We start from the raw sequence: 16,726 nt of genomic DNA, 5'->3' as shown, positions 1-16,726 counted from the left end.
GCCGGGCTCGCCCAGAGTTGCTGTTGAATTGTCCTTGAGCAAAACTCTGAACCCCCAATTGCTCCTGAGTCCCGATGTGCAGGTTGCTGCCTTACATGGTTTCCTCCGCCATCGGTGTATAAATGTGTGTGAATGGGTGAATGTGCATTACTCTATGTAAAGCACTTTGCATAAAAGCACTATATAAATGCACCATTTACCACGTTTTAAGCTTGTAGATCTGCTATTTTTGCTACTTTTGTGCGACACTAGTAGTAGTCAGTAGACGGACAGGGGTCTACACTGCTATTAGCCCCCCTCCTTTTTCCCCCTCTACACCAATCCTTTTCACACGTACCCCCCCATCCTTTTCACACGTACAATCCGTACATCTATGTGACAATAAATCTCTTGACAATCTTTAGGGGCGAAATAGCCGATCTACAAACTCCCAAACGGCCGCCTTGCTGCAGGTGCCTGCAGCCACGGAATATTATGACCCTAGGGTCATATCGGAAGAGAACGTGCTGAGTTTTCAGTATAGATGTAAATACAAACATGCAGAATGATCAAAATGGAGAGAGTTCTTTCTAAGGTGCAATGTCACAAAGCTCTGTTTAGAACTTTATTTGGCAATGTAATTGTAAACGTACGTTTTCTCATGATGCCAATAAAGCCTGTTGAATTAAATTGAGAGAGAAAGAGACAAACGAAAAACCACCACATTTAAAATTCAATGAAAACGTGTTTTCCCGCCCCCGACCAGACTCCCAGCGCTACACAACGAGCCAAGACCAAAAAAACAGTATTAGTTGTTCAACAACAGCTTCTGTGTGGAAAAATTGACCTGTTCCAAGTCGATGCACAAACGGGGCTGTGTGTCCTGCCCGGCCAGCGCTGGGTGGGTATTATTGACGTGATGCCCCCGCCCCCCCGCCTGGCGGTTCAATAAAGACCCCCAGGAGCCCATAGCAGAACTATGACACAGAACCACTGCAGGCCCACTCACTCACACTTAGAACTATGACACAGAACCACCGCAGGCCCACTCACTCACTCACACTGAGATAGAACTATGACACAGAACCACTGCAGGCCCACTCCTTCACACTTAGAACTATGACACAGAACCACTGCAGGCCCACTCACTCACACTGAGGTAGAACTATGACACAGAACCACCGCAGGCCCACTCACTCACACTGAGATAGAACTATGATACAGAACCACTGCAGGCCCACTCACTCACACTGAGATAGAACTATGACACAGAACCACCGCAGGCCCACTCACTCACACTGAGATAGAACTATGACACAGAACCACCGCAGGCCCACTCACTCACACTGAGATAGAACTATGACACAGAACCACCGCAGGCCCACTCACTCACACTGAGGTAGAACTATGACACAGAACCACCGCAGGCCCACTCACTCACACTGAGGTAGAACTATGACACAGAACCACTGCAGGCCCACTCACTCACACTGAGGTAGAACACAGAACCACCGCAGGCCCACTCACTCGCACTGAGATAGAACTATGACACAGAACCACTGCAGGCCCACTCCTTCACACTGAGGTAGAACACAGAACCACCGCAGGCCCACTCACTCGCACTGAGATAGAACTATGACACAGAACCACTGCAGGCCCACTCCTTCACACTGAGGTAGAACACAGAACCACTGCAGGCCCACTCACTCACACTGAGGTAGAACACAGAACCACCGCAGGCCCACTCACTCGCACTGAGATAGAACTATGACACAGAACCACTGCAGGCCCACTCCTTCACACTGAGGTAGAACACAGAACCACCGCAGGCCCACTCACTCGCACTGAGATAGAACTATGACACAGAACCACTGCAGGCCCACTCCTTCACACTGAGGTAGAACACAGAACCACCGCAGGCCCACTCACTCGCACTGAGATAGAACTATGACACAGAACCACCGCAGGCCCACTCACTCGCACTGAGGTAGAACTATGACACAGAACCACTGCAGGCCCACTCACTCACACTGAGGTAAAACTATGACACAGAACCACCTCAGGCCCACTCACTCACACTGAGGTAGAACTATGACACAGAACCACCACAGGCCCACTCACTCACACTGAGGTAGAACTATGACACAGAACCACCACAGGCCCACTCCTTCACACTGAGATAGAACTATGACACAGAACCACCACAGGCCCACTCACTCACACTGAGGTAGAACTATGACACAGAACCACCACAGGCCCACCAGATAGAAAGGCCCGGCTTTGTAAGCCAAGTGTCTATTAATTTAAGTCTGTCTGTGATATGAACAGTCAGCTGATTGATTGATTCAATAGTTTATTAGACAGAAATGTAAAAACATCAACAGACTACAGTCAAACGCTTAGTCCAAAAGGGATGGCGTCAAAAAAAGTCCCTATGCAATCAATTCATATACAATGTTATGCTATCATTTACTTTTTTCATTAATCGATTAGCATGTTTTTTTCCCTCTTCTTTCAACCCATTAAGACATGACTCTGATTCTACAAATGCCTTCTCAATCAGTAGAACACACACTCTTTTAAAAATGTTCAAAAATAGATGTGCTTCTGACACCACGTGACTCATTGTCTGTAGAAAAAACACAGAATTGCTAGGATGAAAAAAGTATCGTAGACCTCGGCTGATATTTAAACAAATACTGAATGCTTTGGATTTACGACGATGCACACGCCGAATTGTTCTTCACGCTATGTTCTACGCCAACATTATTTGCACTTTTACAAAAACTGATGTTTTAAGAACGGAGTATACTGTTAATTCTAAAACACCCATCTCTGGTGATGAGGACTAGCATTGTCAGAATAAAACAATCAAATATGTGTTTGGGGTTAACAGTACATAATTTATATGTGTCTTATAAATTATCCAACGACGAGGTGACATGTGCAGAGTTGAGTTGCGGCGGGGGGGTGGTATCAACCTGAGCCCATCTGTCCGCAGTGACACCCCCCGCCACGGGCCCCGGAGGCAGCCCCCTCTGTGACTCACCCACGTCACCTGGGCTGTGACAGCGTGAAGGCGGGGCCTGTGGTGAGCCAAAGAAAGTGGCCACATTGTGCCCATCCCATCTCTCTCTGGGGACAGACGGGGCTAGCGAGCTGCGCTAAGCGAGGTGACTAGAGAGAGCGACCGTGTCAGCGATCTGTGTCAAAGCTAGTCAGGACTAGAGTGGCCGGATGGCAAAACGTGAGGTTCCCAGTTCGATCCCGGGCTCCCCAGAGTTAGTGTCTAAGTGTCATTGAGCAAGACGCTGAACCCCTAATTGCTCCAGATGTGCATGTTGGTGTCTTGCATGGTTTCCTCCGGCATCGGTGTGTGAATAGGTCTATGTAAGGCGCTTGGATAAAAGCTCCACTCTACTCTATATAAATGCACCATTTACCATTTACCAGCCAACAAACTGGGACAAGTGTTTAAAAGGACACCGTCACCCCCCCAAAAATGTACGAGATTGAAAAGAGAAACTTGGAGGTCTCCACGGGACTCAAACTAGTGAAAATGTAAATATATCCCATTTATAAGCTTGTAGATCGGCTATATTTGCTCCATAGAAACCTCCCACCAAATCTTCCAGAGTACTTTCTAGCTCGATGATTTGAAAAGCTGGAGCTTTTCAGGGTCAAACAACGACGACACAAGAGGAGACGCTTTTCTCTTGTCTTGGTAGATAGCGTGTCTATTCAAGTTAAACACCATCACCCATGTGTCTATTCAAGTTCAACACCGTCATCCATGTTAAGAACCCAACCGTGTCTCTCTGAGGACACGGTCAGCGTCATTGACGAGACAAAAAGAATCCCCCAAACATCCTCTACAGCTCAATTTGACGTCGATACTGCCATGACTGGAGGTCACTTTGTTGTTCTAAAAAGTGTGTGTGTGTGTGTGTGTGTGTGTGTGTGTGTGTGTGTGTGTGTGTGTGTGTGTGTGTGTGTGTGTGTGTGTGTGTGTGTGTGTGTGTGTGTGTGTGTGTGTGTGTGTGTGTGTGTGTGTGTGTGTGTGTGTGTGTGTGTGTGTGTGTGTGTGTGTGTGTGTGTGTGTGTGTGTGTGTGTGTGTGTGTGTGTGTGTGTGTGTGTGTGTGTGTGTGTGTGTGTGTGTGTGTGTGTGTGTGTGTGTGTGTGTGTGTGTGTGTGTGTGTGTGTGTGTGTGTGTGTGTGTGTGTGTGTGTGTGTGTGTGTGTGTGTGTGTGTGTGTGTGTGTGTGTGTGTGTGTGTGTGTGTGTGTGTGTGTGTGTGTGTCTCCTCTCTCCATATCCAGTAATAGCATATAGTAGAACAGCTTTCTTTCTATAGAGGCTATGCGCGTGACATCATCCTCACACCCGGAAGTTATGTGGGAATGCAGCATGCCTACTTTCTGGCCTTGACAGCACATACATCTAAACAGAAAAACCTGATCGACGTTAAACAACGTTAAACTCACTTTGCGATTTGCACTAACTTTATGCATGCACATACCCAGTATATCAGAGAGTTATTGGAGTGTGTGTGTGTGTGCTATACTTTTGAGCACCACATGTATAGTACAATTTGAGAAATGGACATTGTTAGGACCGTTCACCTCATTCCTCACAAGAGTAATGGTTGTTTTGTGGGTTAACAAATGTATATTTTTTTGGGATATGCTTATTTTGTTCACCCCTTTTATACTTGCAAGAAATCTACAAGCTCACAACATGTCAGATTAACTGTCTATGTCCACAATTTTCAATGCTTTCCTAACATATTGACATCCTCACAAGGATAGTAATACAAACGTGTGTGTGTGAGTGCGCGTGCTTCTGGTGTACAACTCGAGCACCGTCTGAGCGATCTGACATCCAACTTGGCATGTGTGTGTCTCACACACCTGTACATCTCGTACTGACCTTGACACGGGCCTAGCAGGCGCTCGGATCAGATCATTATGCAACACTGTAATCAAAGCTTCCTCTTCTACCCAAAAGGGAGCTGGCAGCACAATATCTCTGCAGCAATTCATTAGGGAGGAGCCGTCTGTCTAGCTAGCAGACAAGATTATTAGACCTGCAATTCAAGACATTTTTAAATCTCAGTTATTTGATTAATGTTTATTTTTATTCAGTCATTAAATGGTAATAAAATGTGTTGTCTACCATGTGCAACTTTTGTTTACGAAGCCTAAAAGCCAATCAAAATTTTAATTTATAATGTTCCAATGTTCAACGACAAACGCATTTAGTGGAGTTAGAATGAATCGCTCAAGTAAAATTTCACAAGCGTGACAGCCCTATTTCTTCCACCAGCCCTTCGTTTTATGAACTTATCTGGGGGGCCCCAATCATCAACACTGTGTGAAATCAGTGTTCAGTTCACGGGGGTCCCTGGAACAACATATTTTCAGATGGGGAGTCAGCGGCCAATTACATATATTTTCTGGGGTCCTTGACATGAAAATGTTTGAGAACGACTGACACAGAAACATGAGGTTTTTCAGAAAACTGTCAGTATTTAGAAGGCATTTGTATTTGTCCTCGGGTCTCAATGGGTTAATGTGTTAGAGATATTTAACGTCGTCTCCTCTGGTCTATGCATTAGGAACCATTTGAAGATGGCTTCGCCAACGGTGATGAGCTCACCCCCGCTGAGGAGGCTGCGGCCAAGGAGGCGGCGGAGTCCAAGGGAATCGTCAAGTTTGGATGGATCAAAGGAGTACTGGTGAGTGTGTGTGTGTGTCAGTGTTTTTGGCAGCAGATTTTAGTTTTAGTCAGTCTCTTGAATAGTTTTAATTTAGTTTTAGTCACATTTTAGTCACCTGGAATGTTTTTGTGTTAGTCTAGTTTTAGTCGACTAAATGTCATAAGATTTTAGTCGACTAAATCTACAGTTGATTTAGTCGACTAAAATGTATTTTGGTGGGCCTTGATGCTGTCGTAATGACAGATTTTATACTTGCTGAAAATAGCAGATCTACAAGCTCACAACAGGTCGCAGCGCGACGCGTTGTGAGCTTGTAGATCTGCTATTTTCAGCATGCAACCAAGTGTAAATGACTTATACTGGATCTCTTGTCCACTATTCCCTCCCTAACATTTTAGTCTAGTTTTTATTTGTTGACGAAATTGTCAATATATTTAGTCTTAGTTTTAGTCATCATAGCTTAGTTTTCATTTAGTTTCCATTTAGTTTTCGTCAGTGAAAAAAGGTAGTCAACGAACATTTTTCGTCTTAGTTTTAGTCGACGAAAACAACACTGGTGTGTGTGTGTGTGTCATTGATTGCATTGACTAAAACTATGTGACTATCGACTACCTTTATTCCACTGACAAACTATTTAGATTCCCAAACTGGCGGGTCCCCTCGATGATTAGCTTGATGTGCAACACTGATTTCTCACCCAACAATACACAAATCAACATACACAGTATAACCGTATACACAGGATATCTGCACATTTCTAAAGTGACAATAAAATGCATATCTAATATCTAAATGCTAGGACTTCGACTTCGAGTTTAGTTCCGAGCTTAGTTTTTGCACCGCGGTACCTTTCTCACTGGATGAGTTTCAGGCGTGCCGAACATACCGGTAGCGCACCAACCAACAGACGACAAACGGCGAGCATGGGATCTTCAGCGTGTTTGAGTAGATGGTGCGCTGTGATTGGCCAGTCGCTGTGATTGACAGCCTAACCCTAACCTCAGTCAAATTATACCTAAACCTAACCTTAACCCTAACCTCATTAAAACTATAAAACTAGTGGCGTTTCCATGGATGTGGAAGAAGGATGGAATTCGCTGAAGATACCATGTGAGCAAACGGTAAGCCCGGGACACGCAATGGGAGAAGAAGCCGATCAGACTGCTTTGCTTGGCCCAGTGGATGATGGGGAAATTTAGATTAAACAAAACCTCACTGGCCCGGGCGGTTAGCTCAACCGTCTGGGCACCTAGGCTGCTAAGCCAGCCTGACGGTGTGCCGCAGGTTCGATTCCCAAGCCCGACGGCCTTTGCCGCGTGTCCCCCCCCCCCCCCCATCTCTAATTTGTATTTATTTGTATTAATTCATTACAAAGACCTAATTCATGAGATCATTATTTTAATGTGCTTAACTCTATAAGTGTAAAGGGTTAATATTTAATTTGTACACACAAACCAAATCTCTGGGTTTCACTAGTGTGTATGTTGGCGGCTTGTTGACCTTTTCACCACAGAGTCCATCGGACGCCACCAATGTGTGACACCATGGACGGTGTCCATTAAATCACGTCTCGCCCCGTTGAGGATTGTGTCCGCAGTGTGTGAAGTAGTCTCTCAGCTGTGTTAACGACGCTGACACAGGGGTCCGAATGGGCCCGTGGCGCTACGCTACACACAACCTTTAAAATGAACTCTCCATTTCTCCCTCCATGTTCGAGAAAACCAACCAGCCTCGTTTTCCAGTCTAACATTAACGTATTTTATGGCTGGGCTGGCAATTTAGAACCGATAACCGACTTCAATCGAGTAGCAAGGTTTTTATGGTCATTTGTGTCTTTTGTCAGGTGAAACCTGACATACAACAGGCCCGTTTTTATTAGCGACCTAGTCATGATTGACTGGACCCTAAGCCAACGGGAGTCTGACCCCAAACTCTGAAACGCCAAACGCAGACCACTACGACGACCGCTAAAACGCTTGCGTCTCAAATCATTGGTGTTTGGGCTTAAAGGTGCTGCACGTGATGTAGAGCTGTAACAAAAGTCCTCTATTCTGAGAAATCACTGCTGATGTTCAGTAACTAGAGTCTGCCCGTCTCTCTGTCCAGCTCTGTAGTAAATCAGAAAATACATGTTCAGATGGTTTACAAATCCCCCCCCCCCCCACCACAAAGCTCATTCATCAGCTAGTGCTCCAGGTCCCATCGTGTCCGCTCATTCATTTGTGTCATCTCTTCCAATTTCACTAGTTTTAGGTTTTAGTAGTTGTTTGTATGACGAGTCCATGTTGACGGGTAGATGTTTGACTCCACAGGTCCGCTGCATGCTAAACATTTGATAAGTTAAGTCCATATTGATAGGTAGATGTTTGACTCCACAGGTCCGCTGCATGCTAAACATTTGATAAGTTAAGTCCATATTGATGGGTAGATGTTTGACTCCACAGGTCCGCTGCATGCTAAACATTTGATAAGTTAAGTCCATATTGATAGGTAGATGTTTGACTCCACAGGTCCGCTGCATGCTGAACATTTGGGGTGTGATGCTGTTCATCCGCATGTCGTGGATCGTGGGCCAGGCAGGAATCGGTAAGCTGAGCTCACAAACCACCTATCGGTACTCTGACACACACACACACACACACACACACACACACACACAACTCATTGTTTTTAACCTGCAGTCACGCTAGAGCTGTCATGATTACACATTTAAGTTGATGATTAATTGTCACACTAATAATTGTGATTAACGATGTAATTGTTTTTTGCATTGAACATTAGAATATATTAATTACAAAAATGTCTTGTTTGCCTAGTAATCAAAAATGCACAGGGCACATATGACGAATAACTAAAATATATAAAGAAATTACTGACATTTTCATCGTATACTATAAAAATAAGAGCCTAAATCGATGATCTACCTTCCTTCCTCTCGTCAGTTTTGGCCTGTGTCATCGTGCTCATGGCCACTGTGGTGACCACCATCACCGGCCTGTCCACCTCGGCCATCGCCACCAACGGATTCGTTCGAGGAGGTACGATTTCTTTTTTCTTTTTTTAAATTCCACTGGAGGATTAAGCCACTTGAGTTGCAGCATCTCGTTTGAGGGGGTCCCTCAAATGTGGACGATACACGATGCACCCTACCCTTGTTTTAAAGCTCTCTACAATACACTATGCACATTTTTCTGTGACTCGGCACAAACGGATGTGTTTGTAAAGTGTATTTTTAAAGCCACAGCAGTTGGCTCCACAACTCCACATTGGTGCCACATTTTGAAAGTAGACTAAAGACAATATTACAAAATGTTATTGGAAAAATGAGAATCGTGATCTCAATTCTTGTGGAGGAAAATTGAGATTAACATTTGAGCAAGAATCATGCAGCACTTTAAGTGCCATGGGGGCATTTGTGGCCTAAAGGTCAGTGGAGCATTTTTGTTGTTCAACCGAATGGTCCCCAGCTCAAAGGGCCTGCACTCGACCACCCCCAACGCCACTGACGTGCCCATGAGCAGGTGCTAAACCCCAAAACTGCTACCGGGGGGGCTGCTCTGTGGTGACCAACAGTATCAGACTGTGGTTGTACTGGTCAGCTCCCAGTACAACAGTATCAGACTGTGGTTGTACTGGTCAGCTCCCAGTACAACAGTATCAGACTGTGGTTGTACTGGTCAGCTCCCGGTACAACAGTATCAGACTGTGGTTGTACTGGTCAGCTCCCGGTACAACAGTATCAGACTGTGGTTGTACTGGTCAGCTCCCGGTACAACAGTATCAGACTCTGGTTGTACTGGTCAGCTCCCGGTACAACAGTATCAGACTGTGGTTGTACTGGTCAGCTCCCAGTACAACAGTATCAGACTGTGGTTGTACTGGTCAGCTCCCGGTACAACAGTATCAGACTGTGGTTGTACTGGTCAGCTCCCGGTACAACAGTATCAGACTGTGGTTGTACTGGTCAGCTCCCGGTACAACAGTATCAGACTGTGGTTGTACTGGTCAGCTCCCAGTACAACAGTATCAGACTGTGGTTGTACTGGTCAGCTCCCGGTACAACAGTATCAGACTGTGGTTGTACTGGTCAGCTCCCGGTACAACAGTATCAGACTGTGGTTGTACTGGTCAGCTCCCGGTACAACAGTATCAGACTGTGGTTGTACTGGTCAGCTCCCGGTACAACAGTATCAGACTGTGGTTGTACTGGTCAGCTCCCAGTACAACAGTATCAGACTGTGGTTGTACTGGTCAGCTCCCGGTACTACAGTATCAGACTGTGCTTGTACTGGTCAGCTCCCAGTACTACAGTATCAGACTGTGCTTGTACTGGTCAGCTCCCAGTACAACAGTATCAGACTGTGCTTGTACTGGTCAGCTCCCAGTACAACAGTATCAGACTGTGCTTGTACTGGTCAGCTCCCAGTACAACAGTATCAGACTGTGCTTGTACTGGTCAGCTCCCAGTACAACAGTATCAGACTGTGCTTGTACTGGTCAGCTCCCAGTACAACAGTATCAGACTGTATACTGGTCAGCTCCCAGTACAACAGTATCCGACTGTATACTGGTCAGCTCCCAGTACAACAGTATCAGGCTGTGGTTGGTCAGGTCAGGTCAGCTCCCAGGTTTGAACGTGCGCGTGTTTGTGTGAATTTGAAGCAAGTGTTTTCCTGAAACGGAGAATTTGTTCTCGGCTAACTTCCTCTGGAGAAATAAAGGTAAAAACAAAAAAGGGGGAGCATCTGCATTGTAAACATACATACTGGAGCGCACACACCTGTAGTGTTTCGGATATGTCCGTCTATCCACTAAACTAGAGGTTCTCAATCACTGGTACTAGTACTACTGGTGGTACTTGAGCCCCCCTCTGGTGGTACACAGAGGATTCGCCCAAAAAAGTCGAATTAAATATTGATTGAAGGTGAATGACCACCTAGCCAGATATTATCCCGCTTATTTCATGGCTACCTAACATCAATTAATAAATTGACCCAAAACACAACAAAGTGTCACGCATTCGTGCTGGCTGCGTCTGCCCAGCTGCAGGGAGTGAGTTGATCAAATGGAATCCATTTTTGGGTACTGCTTCGTCTATTTCTCGCTCAAATGTTTTCAATTTTATGTTTTTTGAGAGCAATGTTTAGCTGTAAATGACAGTATGACACTGTGTGTGTGTGTTTTTACATGGCTGTCATGTAGGGAAAAGGCAGTAAATCAAGTGGAAGTCGAGGACTTTAAATATCTGGGTTCATATGTGGCTGACAGCAGAAAGGACTTTCTTGCCAGAAAGGGACAAGCCTGGAACGCCTGCAACAAACTCCTCAGAGTCTGGCAGTCCAGCGTTTCAACCTCCACCAAGGTCTCTTTCTTCAGGGCCTGTGTTGAAAGCATCCTATTATATGGTGCTGAGACATGGACTATGAAGAAGGAATTACAAGACCGGCTTGATGGCACATATACAAGACTCCTCATGTGTGTTAAAAACATTTCCTGGAAAACTCATCCAACCAAAGAGCAGATCTATGGTGAACTGCCACCAATAACAACAACCGTAGCATGTCGTAGAGCGATCTTTGCTGGTCACTGCTACCGCTCCAAGGATCAAGTAATATCAGATATCCTGCTATGGCGGCTCCCCCAATCGTCCAGAGGAACCAGGCCTCATACATATCCTGACACAATCTCCAGGGACACAGGACTGACATTCCAAGAACTGGGAGCAGCAATGGCTGACAGGACCCGATGGAAAGACGTGGCATCTACGATCTCGACGACAGTCGAAGGATGATGATCGTCTATTTCTCGCTCAAATGTTTTCAAAAACATTTTTTGAGAGCAATGTTTAGCTGTAAATGACAGTATGACACTGTGTGTGTGTGTGTTTTTACATGGCTGTCATGTAGGGAAAAGGCAGTAAATCAAGTGGCTGCAACCAGGTGCTCCGAGGGTTTGATTAGGCAACGGTCTGTTATAGAGCGGAGCGGTCATTATCCAGCAATAACAGACAGATGAATTCAGCGATTGACCAATCAGAATCAAGCATTCAACCAAGCCATGTAATAAGGTCTTATGAAACACTGAATAACAGGATTGTCTAAAGCAGTTATTTATCCTCGGAGCAGCCCTTCTTGCATCTGACACAAGCTGAGACCCCTTCTCCTCACACACACATGGCCCCGTGCCCTCCAGTGATCTTTGGCGGGGACCCCCCGGGGTCACTCGGGGACCCCCACCCCAGGCTGTGAAACGGTGCTCTAAAGGGGTACATACTATACACACACCCATAGAGAAAGACATTCCATCTGCCACCAATTAAAAGAATATTATCCAAGAAAATTCTTCCAGGAGTCTTAACGTGCCCTGGCAAAAGCATAAATAAGATCATTATGACATTTTAACTGGCAGAGCGGGCATTCTTTCTGCCCTGCGCTGTGGTGGAACATATGAGCTCACTGCTGGGTCACAGGTCACAACATTTTGCTGCAGCGTGTTGCAATGTTGCATGGACTCCGTTCTCGCTCACATATTTCCCCCGTAAAGCCGAGAAGCTGCAAATTCACTGCTCCTTTTTTATATCAGACAATCGGCAATATATACATTAACCCATTCAGGCCTGACGTCGAAATTAAAAAAAAAAAGTTTTCTAAATCATGACAATTTTCGGAAAGATTTGAGGCACATTTTAACGATTTTTCAAAAATAGCAGATCTACAAGTTCATAGCGCGCCACTCGGTGGCGCGCTATGAGCTTGTAGATCTGCTATTTTTCAATAGCTAAATTATAACAATGTTTAAAACACCAAAAGGGGTTCCCGCCCCAAAATGGGTTAATGGTTAATGTGGTTAAACGCTAACGTGACATGGATGCGTTCCAGGTCTCAATGGGTTAGTAGGCTAATGTATATATTATAAACGTTGACTGTGCATTGATGTGGATTGTTTTCTGCAAGTCAATCTTTCACTCTGGTGCGCCCTGAGGTTACAATGAAAACGCAAGCATTTTGTGTTTACAAAAAGCATGCAGTTTTAATATAATTCAGCACTATGCGTTTAAAGTTAATGTCCTGCTCACTTGGTCAGTATGGACCTCTAGAAAAACAAGTGTTGTCCACCCCTGACCGAGCTTAAAGGACAACTTTAGTTTTTTTTTTCAACCAATGTTCATGTTTTAGGTTGTTATTAGAGAAAGTGAAAGATGAGTGTTAATTTTTCTTCATTTGCTGCTTTCTTTCGTTTTAGGGATTTTAGCGGTCTTTGACAGGGGGGCGGGGGCATTCGAGCATGGGGCTAAATATGTATTTATTTACAAAATATTATGGCGATTTATTTTTTTTTTTCTTTTTTTTCTTATTTACTATAGTCCTAATATACCCCAGGAAATTACATCTGGCCACAAAAGATCACAGGATCTACTGAATGTGAAGGTAGCCTACTGGGGGAAGCCACACTGTGTGTCTTAGGCTCAATATGTCAGTTTGACACATTCGGTAGATCTCGTGATGTGCTGTCAAAAACTGCTAAAATCCCTAAAACGAAAGAAAGCAACAAATGAAGAAAAATTAACACTCATCTTTTACTTTCTCTAATAACCTAAAACATGAACCTTGGTTGAAAAAAACTAAAGTTGTCCTTGGTTAATATAACATTTTGTTTCAGTGAATAAAATATATATTTGAAGTTATGGTTTCCAGCTTAACTTCTTCTTTAACTTTGTTAAACTTGCAGTTTTAGTTTTAGTTTTTTTTTTAACTCACCCTGATTGAGTCAAATTCATCCGTCGTCGTCCTGGTGCACAACACCCGCTCTGTCACATTTTCTCAGCTGCCTTGTCATATTTACTCACGTAGCGTCTGGTATTTTCTCTGTTCCAGGGGTCTTTAACGTTTTTCAACCCCCAAGGACCCCCTAGCTGAGAGCTACATACGTATAGTATTTCTTTGCAGATTACACTTTTTCATAGATTTCATATTGTTTGATGAACACTATCATCAGTGTTGGATTCACGTTGATGTGTATTTTCATTAATTTAACCACACTGCCCTATAGGGGTCCCGGACCCACTGCCCTATAGGGGTCCTGGTCCCACTGCCCTATAGGGGTCCCACTGCCCTATAGGGGTCCCCGGACCCACTGCCCTATAGGGGTCCCACTGCCCTATAGGGGTCCCCGGACCCACTGCCCTATAGGGGTCCCACTGCCCTATAGGGGTCCCCGGACCCACTGCCCTATAGGGGTCCCACTGCCCTATAGGGGTCCCGGACCCACTGCCCTATAGGGGTCCCACTGCCCTATAGGGGTCCCACTGCCCTATAGGGGTCCCCGGACCCACTGCCCTATAGGGGTCCCACTGCCCTATAGGGGTCCCGGACCCACTGCCCTATAGGGGTCCTTGTCCCACTGCCCTATAGTTGTCCCACTGCCCTATAGTTGTCCCGGACCCACTGCCCTATAGGGGTCCTTGTCCCACTGCCCTATAGTTGTCCCACTGCCCTATAGTTGTCCCGGACCCACTGCCCTATAGGGGTCCTTGTCCCACTGCCCTATAGTTGTCCCACTGCCCTATAGTTGTCCCGGACCCACTGCCCTATAGGGGTCCCGGTCCCACTGCCCTATAGGGGTCCTTGTCCCACTGCCCTATAGGGGTCCCTGGACCCACTGCCCTATAGGGGTCCCGGTCCCACTGCCCTATAGGGGTCCTTGTCCCACTGCCCTATAGGGGTCCCGGACCCACTGCCCTATAGGGGTCCCGGTCCCACTGCCCTATAGGGGTCCCGGACCCACTGCCCTATAGGGGTCCCGGACCCACTGCCCTATAGGGGTCCCGGTCCCACTGCCCTATAGGGGTCCCCGGACCCACTGCCCTATAGGGGTCCCGGTCCCACTGCCCTATAGGGGTCCCGGACCCACTGCCCTATAGGGGTCCCGGACCCACTGCCCTATAGGGGTCCCGGACCCACTGCCCTATAGGGGTCCCACTGCCCTATAGGGGTCCCACTGCCCTATAGGGGTCCCACTGCCCTATAGGCGTCCCACTGCCCTATAGGGGTCCCTGGACCCACTGCCCTATAGGGGTCCCTGGACCCACTGCCCTATAGGGGTCCCTGATACACTGCCCTATAGGGGTCCCACTGCCCTATAGGGGTCCCACTGCCCTATAGGGGTCCTGGTCCCACTGCCCTATAGGGGTCCCACTGCCCTATAGGGGTCCTTGTCCCACTGCCCTATAGGGGTCCCACTGCCCTATAGGGGTCCTTGTTCATTGCCCTATAGGGGTCCCACTGCCCTATAGGGGTCCTGGTCCCACTGCCCTATAGGGGTCCCACTGCCCTATAGGGGTCCCCGGACCCACTGCCCTATATGGGTCCCACTGCCCTATAGGGGTCCCTGGACCCACTGCCCTATAGGGGTCCTGGTCCCACTGCCCTATAGGGGTCCCGGACCCACTGCCCTATAGGGGTCCCACTGCCCTATAGGGGTCCCACTGCCCTATAGGGGTCCCGGTCCCACTGCCCTATAGGGGTCCCACTGCCCTATAGGGGTCCTGGTCCCACTGCCCTATAGGGGTCCCACTGCCCTATAGGGGTCCCACTGCCCTATAGGGGTCCCACTGCCCTATAGGGGTCCTGGTCCTACTGCCCTATAGGGGTCCTGGTCCCACTGCCCTATAGGGGTCCTGGTCCCACTGCCCTATAGGGGTCCCACTGCCCTATAGGGGTCCTTGTCCCACTGGACCCACTGCCCTATAGGGGTCCCACTGCCCTATAGGGGTCCCACTGCCCTATAGGGGTCCCGGGTCCCACTGCCCTATAGAGGTCCCACTGCCCTTTAGGGGTCCTGGTCCCACTGCCCTATAGGGGTCCTGGTCCCACTGCCCTATAGGGGTCCCACTGCCCTATAGGGGTCCCACTGCCCTATAGGGGTCCTGGTCCCACTGCCCTATAGGGGTCCCGGACCCACTGCCCTATAGGGGTCCCACTGCCCTATAGGGGTCCTTGTCCCACTGGACCCACTGCCCTATAGGGGTCCCACTGCCCTATAGGGGTCCCACTGCCCTATAGGGGTCCCACTGCCCTATAGGGGTCCCACTGCCCTATAGGGGTCCCACTGCCCTATAGGGGTCCCGGTCCCACTGCCCTATAGGGGTCCCACTGCCCTATAGGGGTCCCGGTCCCACTGCCCTATAGGGGTCCCGGACCCACTGCCCTATAGGGGTCCCGGACCTCAGAACAGCAACACGCTTCTCACATGCCTTCTGGACCAGGTGGCGTCTCTGTTGTTTGTTGTGCTTGTGTGAACCTGGGTGTCTGGGTGTGTTTTCTAACCGCGGGGCGCTATAATCTGCCGCTGTACGGCGCGTCACCCGGCCCAACACGGGATGGCTCGTGTTTTGCAGCTTTGATGGATGTTTGAACACGACTAAAACTAAATGGTGTGGTGACGTTATCAAAAACAGATAATAATAATAATACAACGTTATTTGTATAGCACCTTTCATGACATGAAATGCAGCTCAAAGTGCTTTACAGAGCAATGGAGAAAGAAAAAAGAAAAGCAAGGCATAAAACATTAAAAATGATAGCAGTAATGCAATACAGTGAGGACATGAATAACCAACATTTTTAAAGATCAATTAAAAGCAAGAGTGTGGAAGTAGGTCTTGAGCTGTGCTTTAAAAATGTCTACAGAGGCTGCCTGTCGAAGGTACAGTGGGAGTTTGTTCCACGCCGTCGGCCCGTAGAAGCAAAAAGCTGCTTCACCGTATTGTTTAGTTGCCATTTATTTTAGGCAAAGCGAGCAGGCCAGCAGTGGAAGACCTTAGGGGGCTGTTTGGAACATATTTAGGCAGGCAGTCATGTTAGTAGGAAGGTGTGAGACCATTGAGAGCTTTATAAACCAGTACAATAATTTTAAAATCAATCCTAAAAACAACCGGAAGCCAATGCAGTGAAGCTAAAACTGACGTGATGTGATGTTGTAGTTTTCTAACCTTTAGAAAACTACACCGCAGTGATAAGCCATCACCTC

At 47.1% G+C, this 16,726-nt stretch overlaps 1 protein-coding gene across 1 annotated transcript in view; it reads left to right on the top strand.

Moving 5' to 3' along the window:
- The window catches only part of slc12a2 (solute carrier family 12 member 2), an 83,963-nt gene that overhangs the window by 23,745 nt on the left and 43,492 nt on the right, over positions 1-16,726 (top strand). The window contains exons 2-4 of the mRNA XM_079524867.1: positions 5,597-5,716; positions 8,209-8,284; positions 8,641-8,736. Of these exons, the coding sequence (XP_079380993.1) occupies positions 5,597-5,716; positions 8,209-8,284; positions 8,641-8,736 (292 nt within the window). The remainder of the gene's footprint in view (positions 1-5,596; positions 5,717-8,208; positions 8,285-8,640; positions 8,737-16,726) is intronic.

The sequence above is a fragment of the Electrona antarctica genome (assembly GCF_951216825.1).
Source record: "Electrona antarctica genome assembly, chromosome: 16".
NCBI classification, from domain to species: Eukaryota; Metazoa; Chordata; class Actinopteri; order Myctophiformes; family Myctophidae; genus Electrona; species Electrona antarctica.
This window is presented reverse-complemented; position numbering and strand designations above follow the sequence as displayed.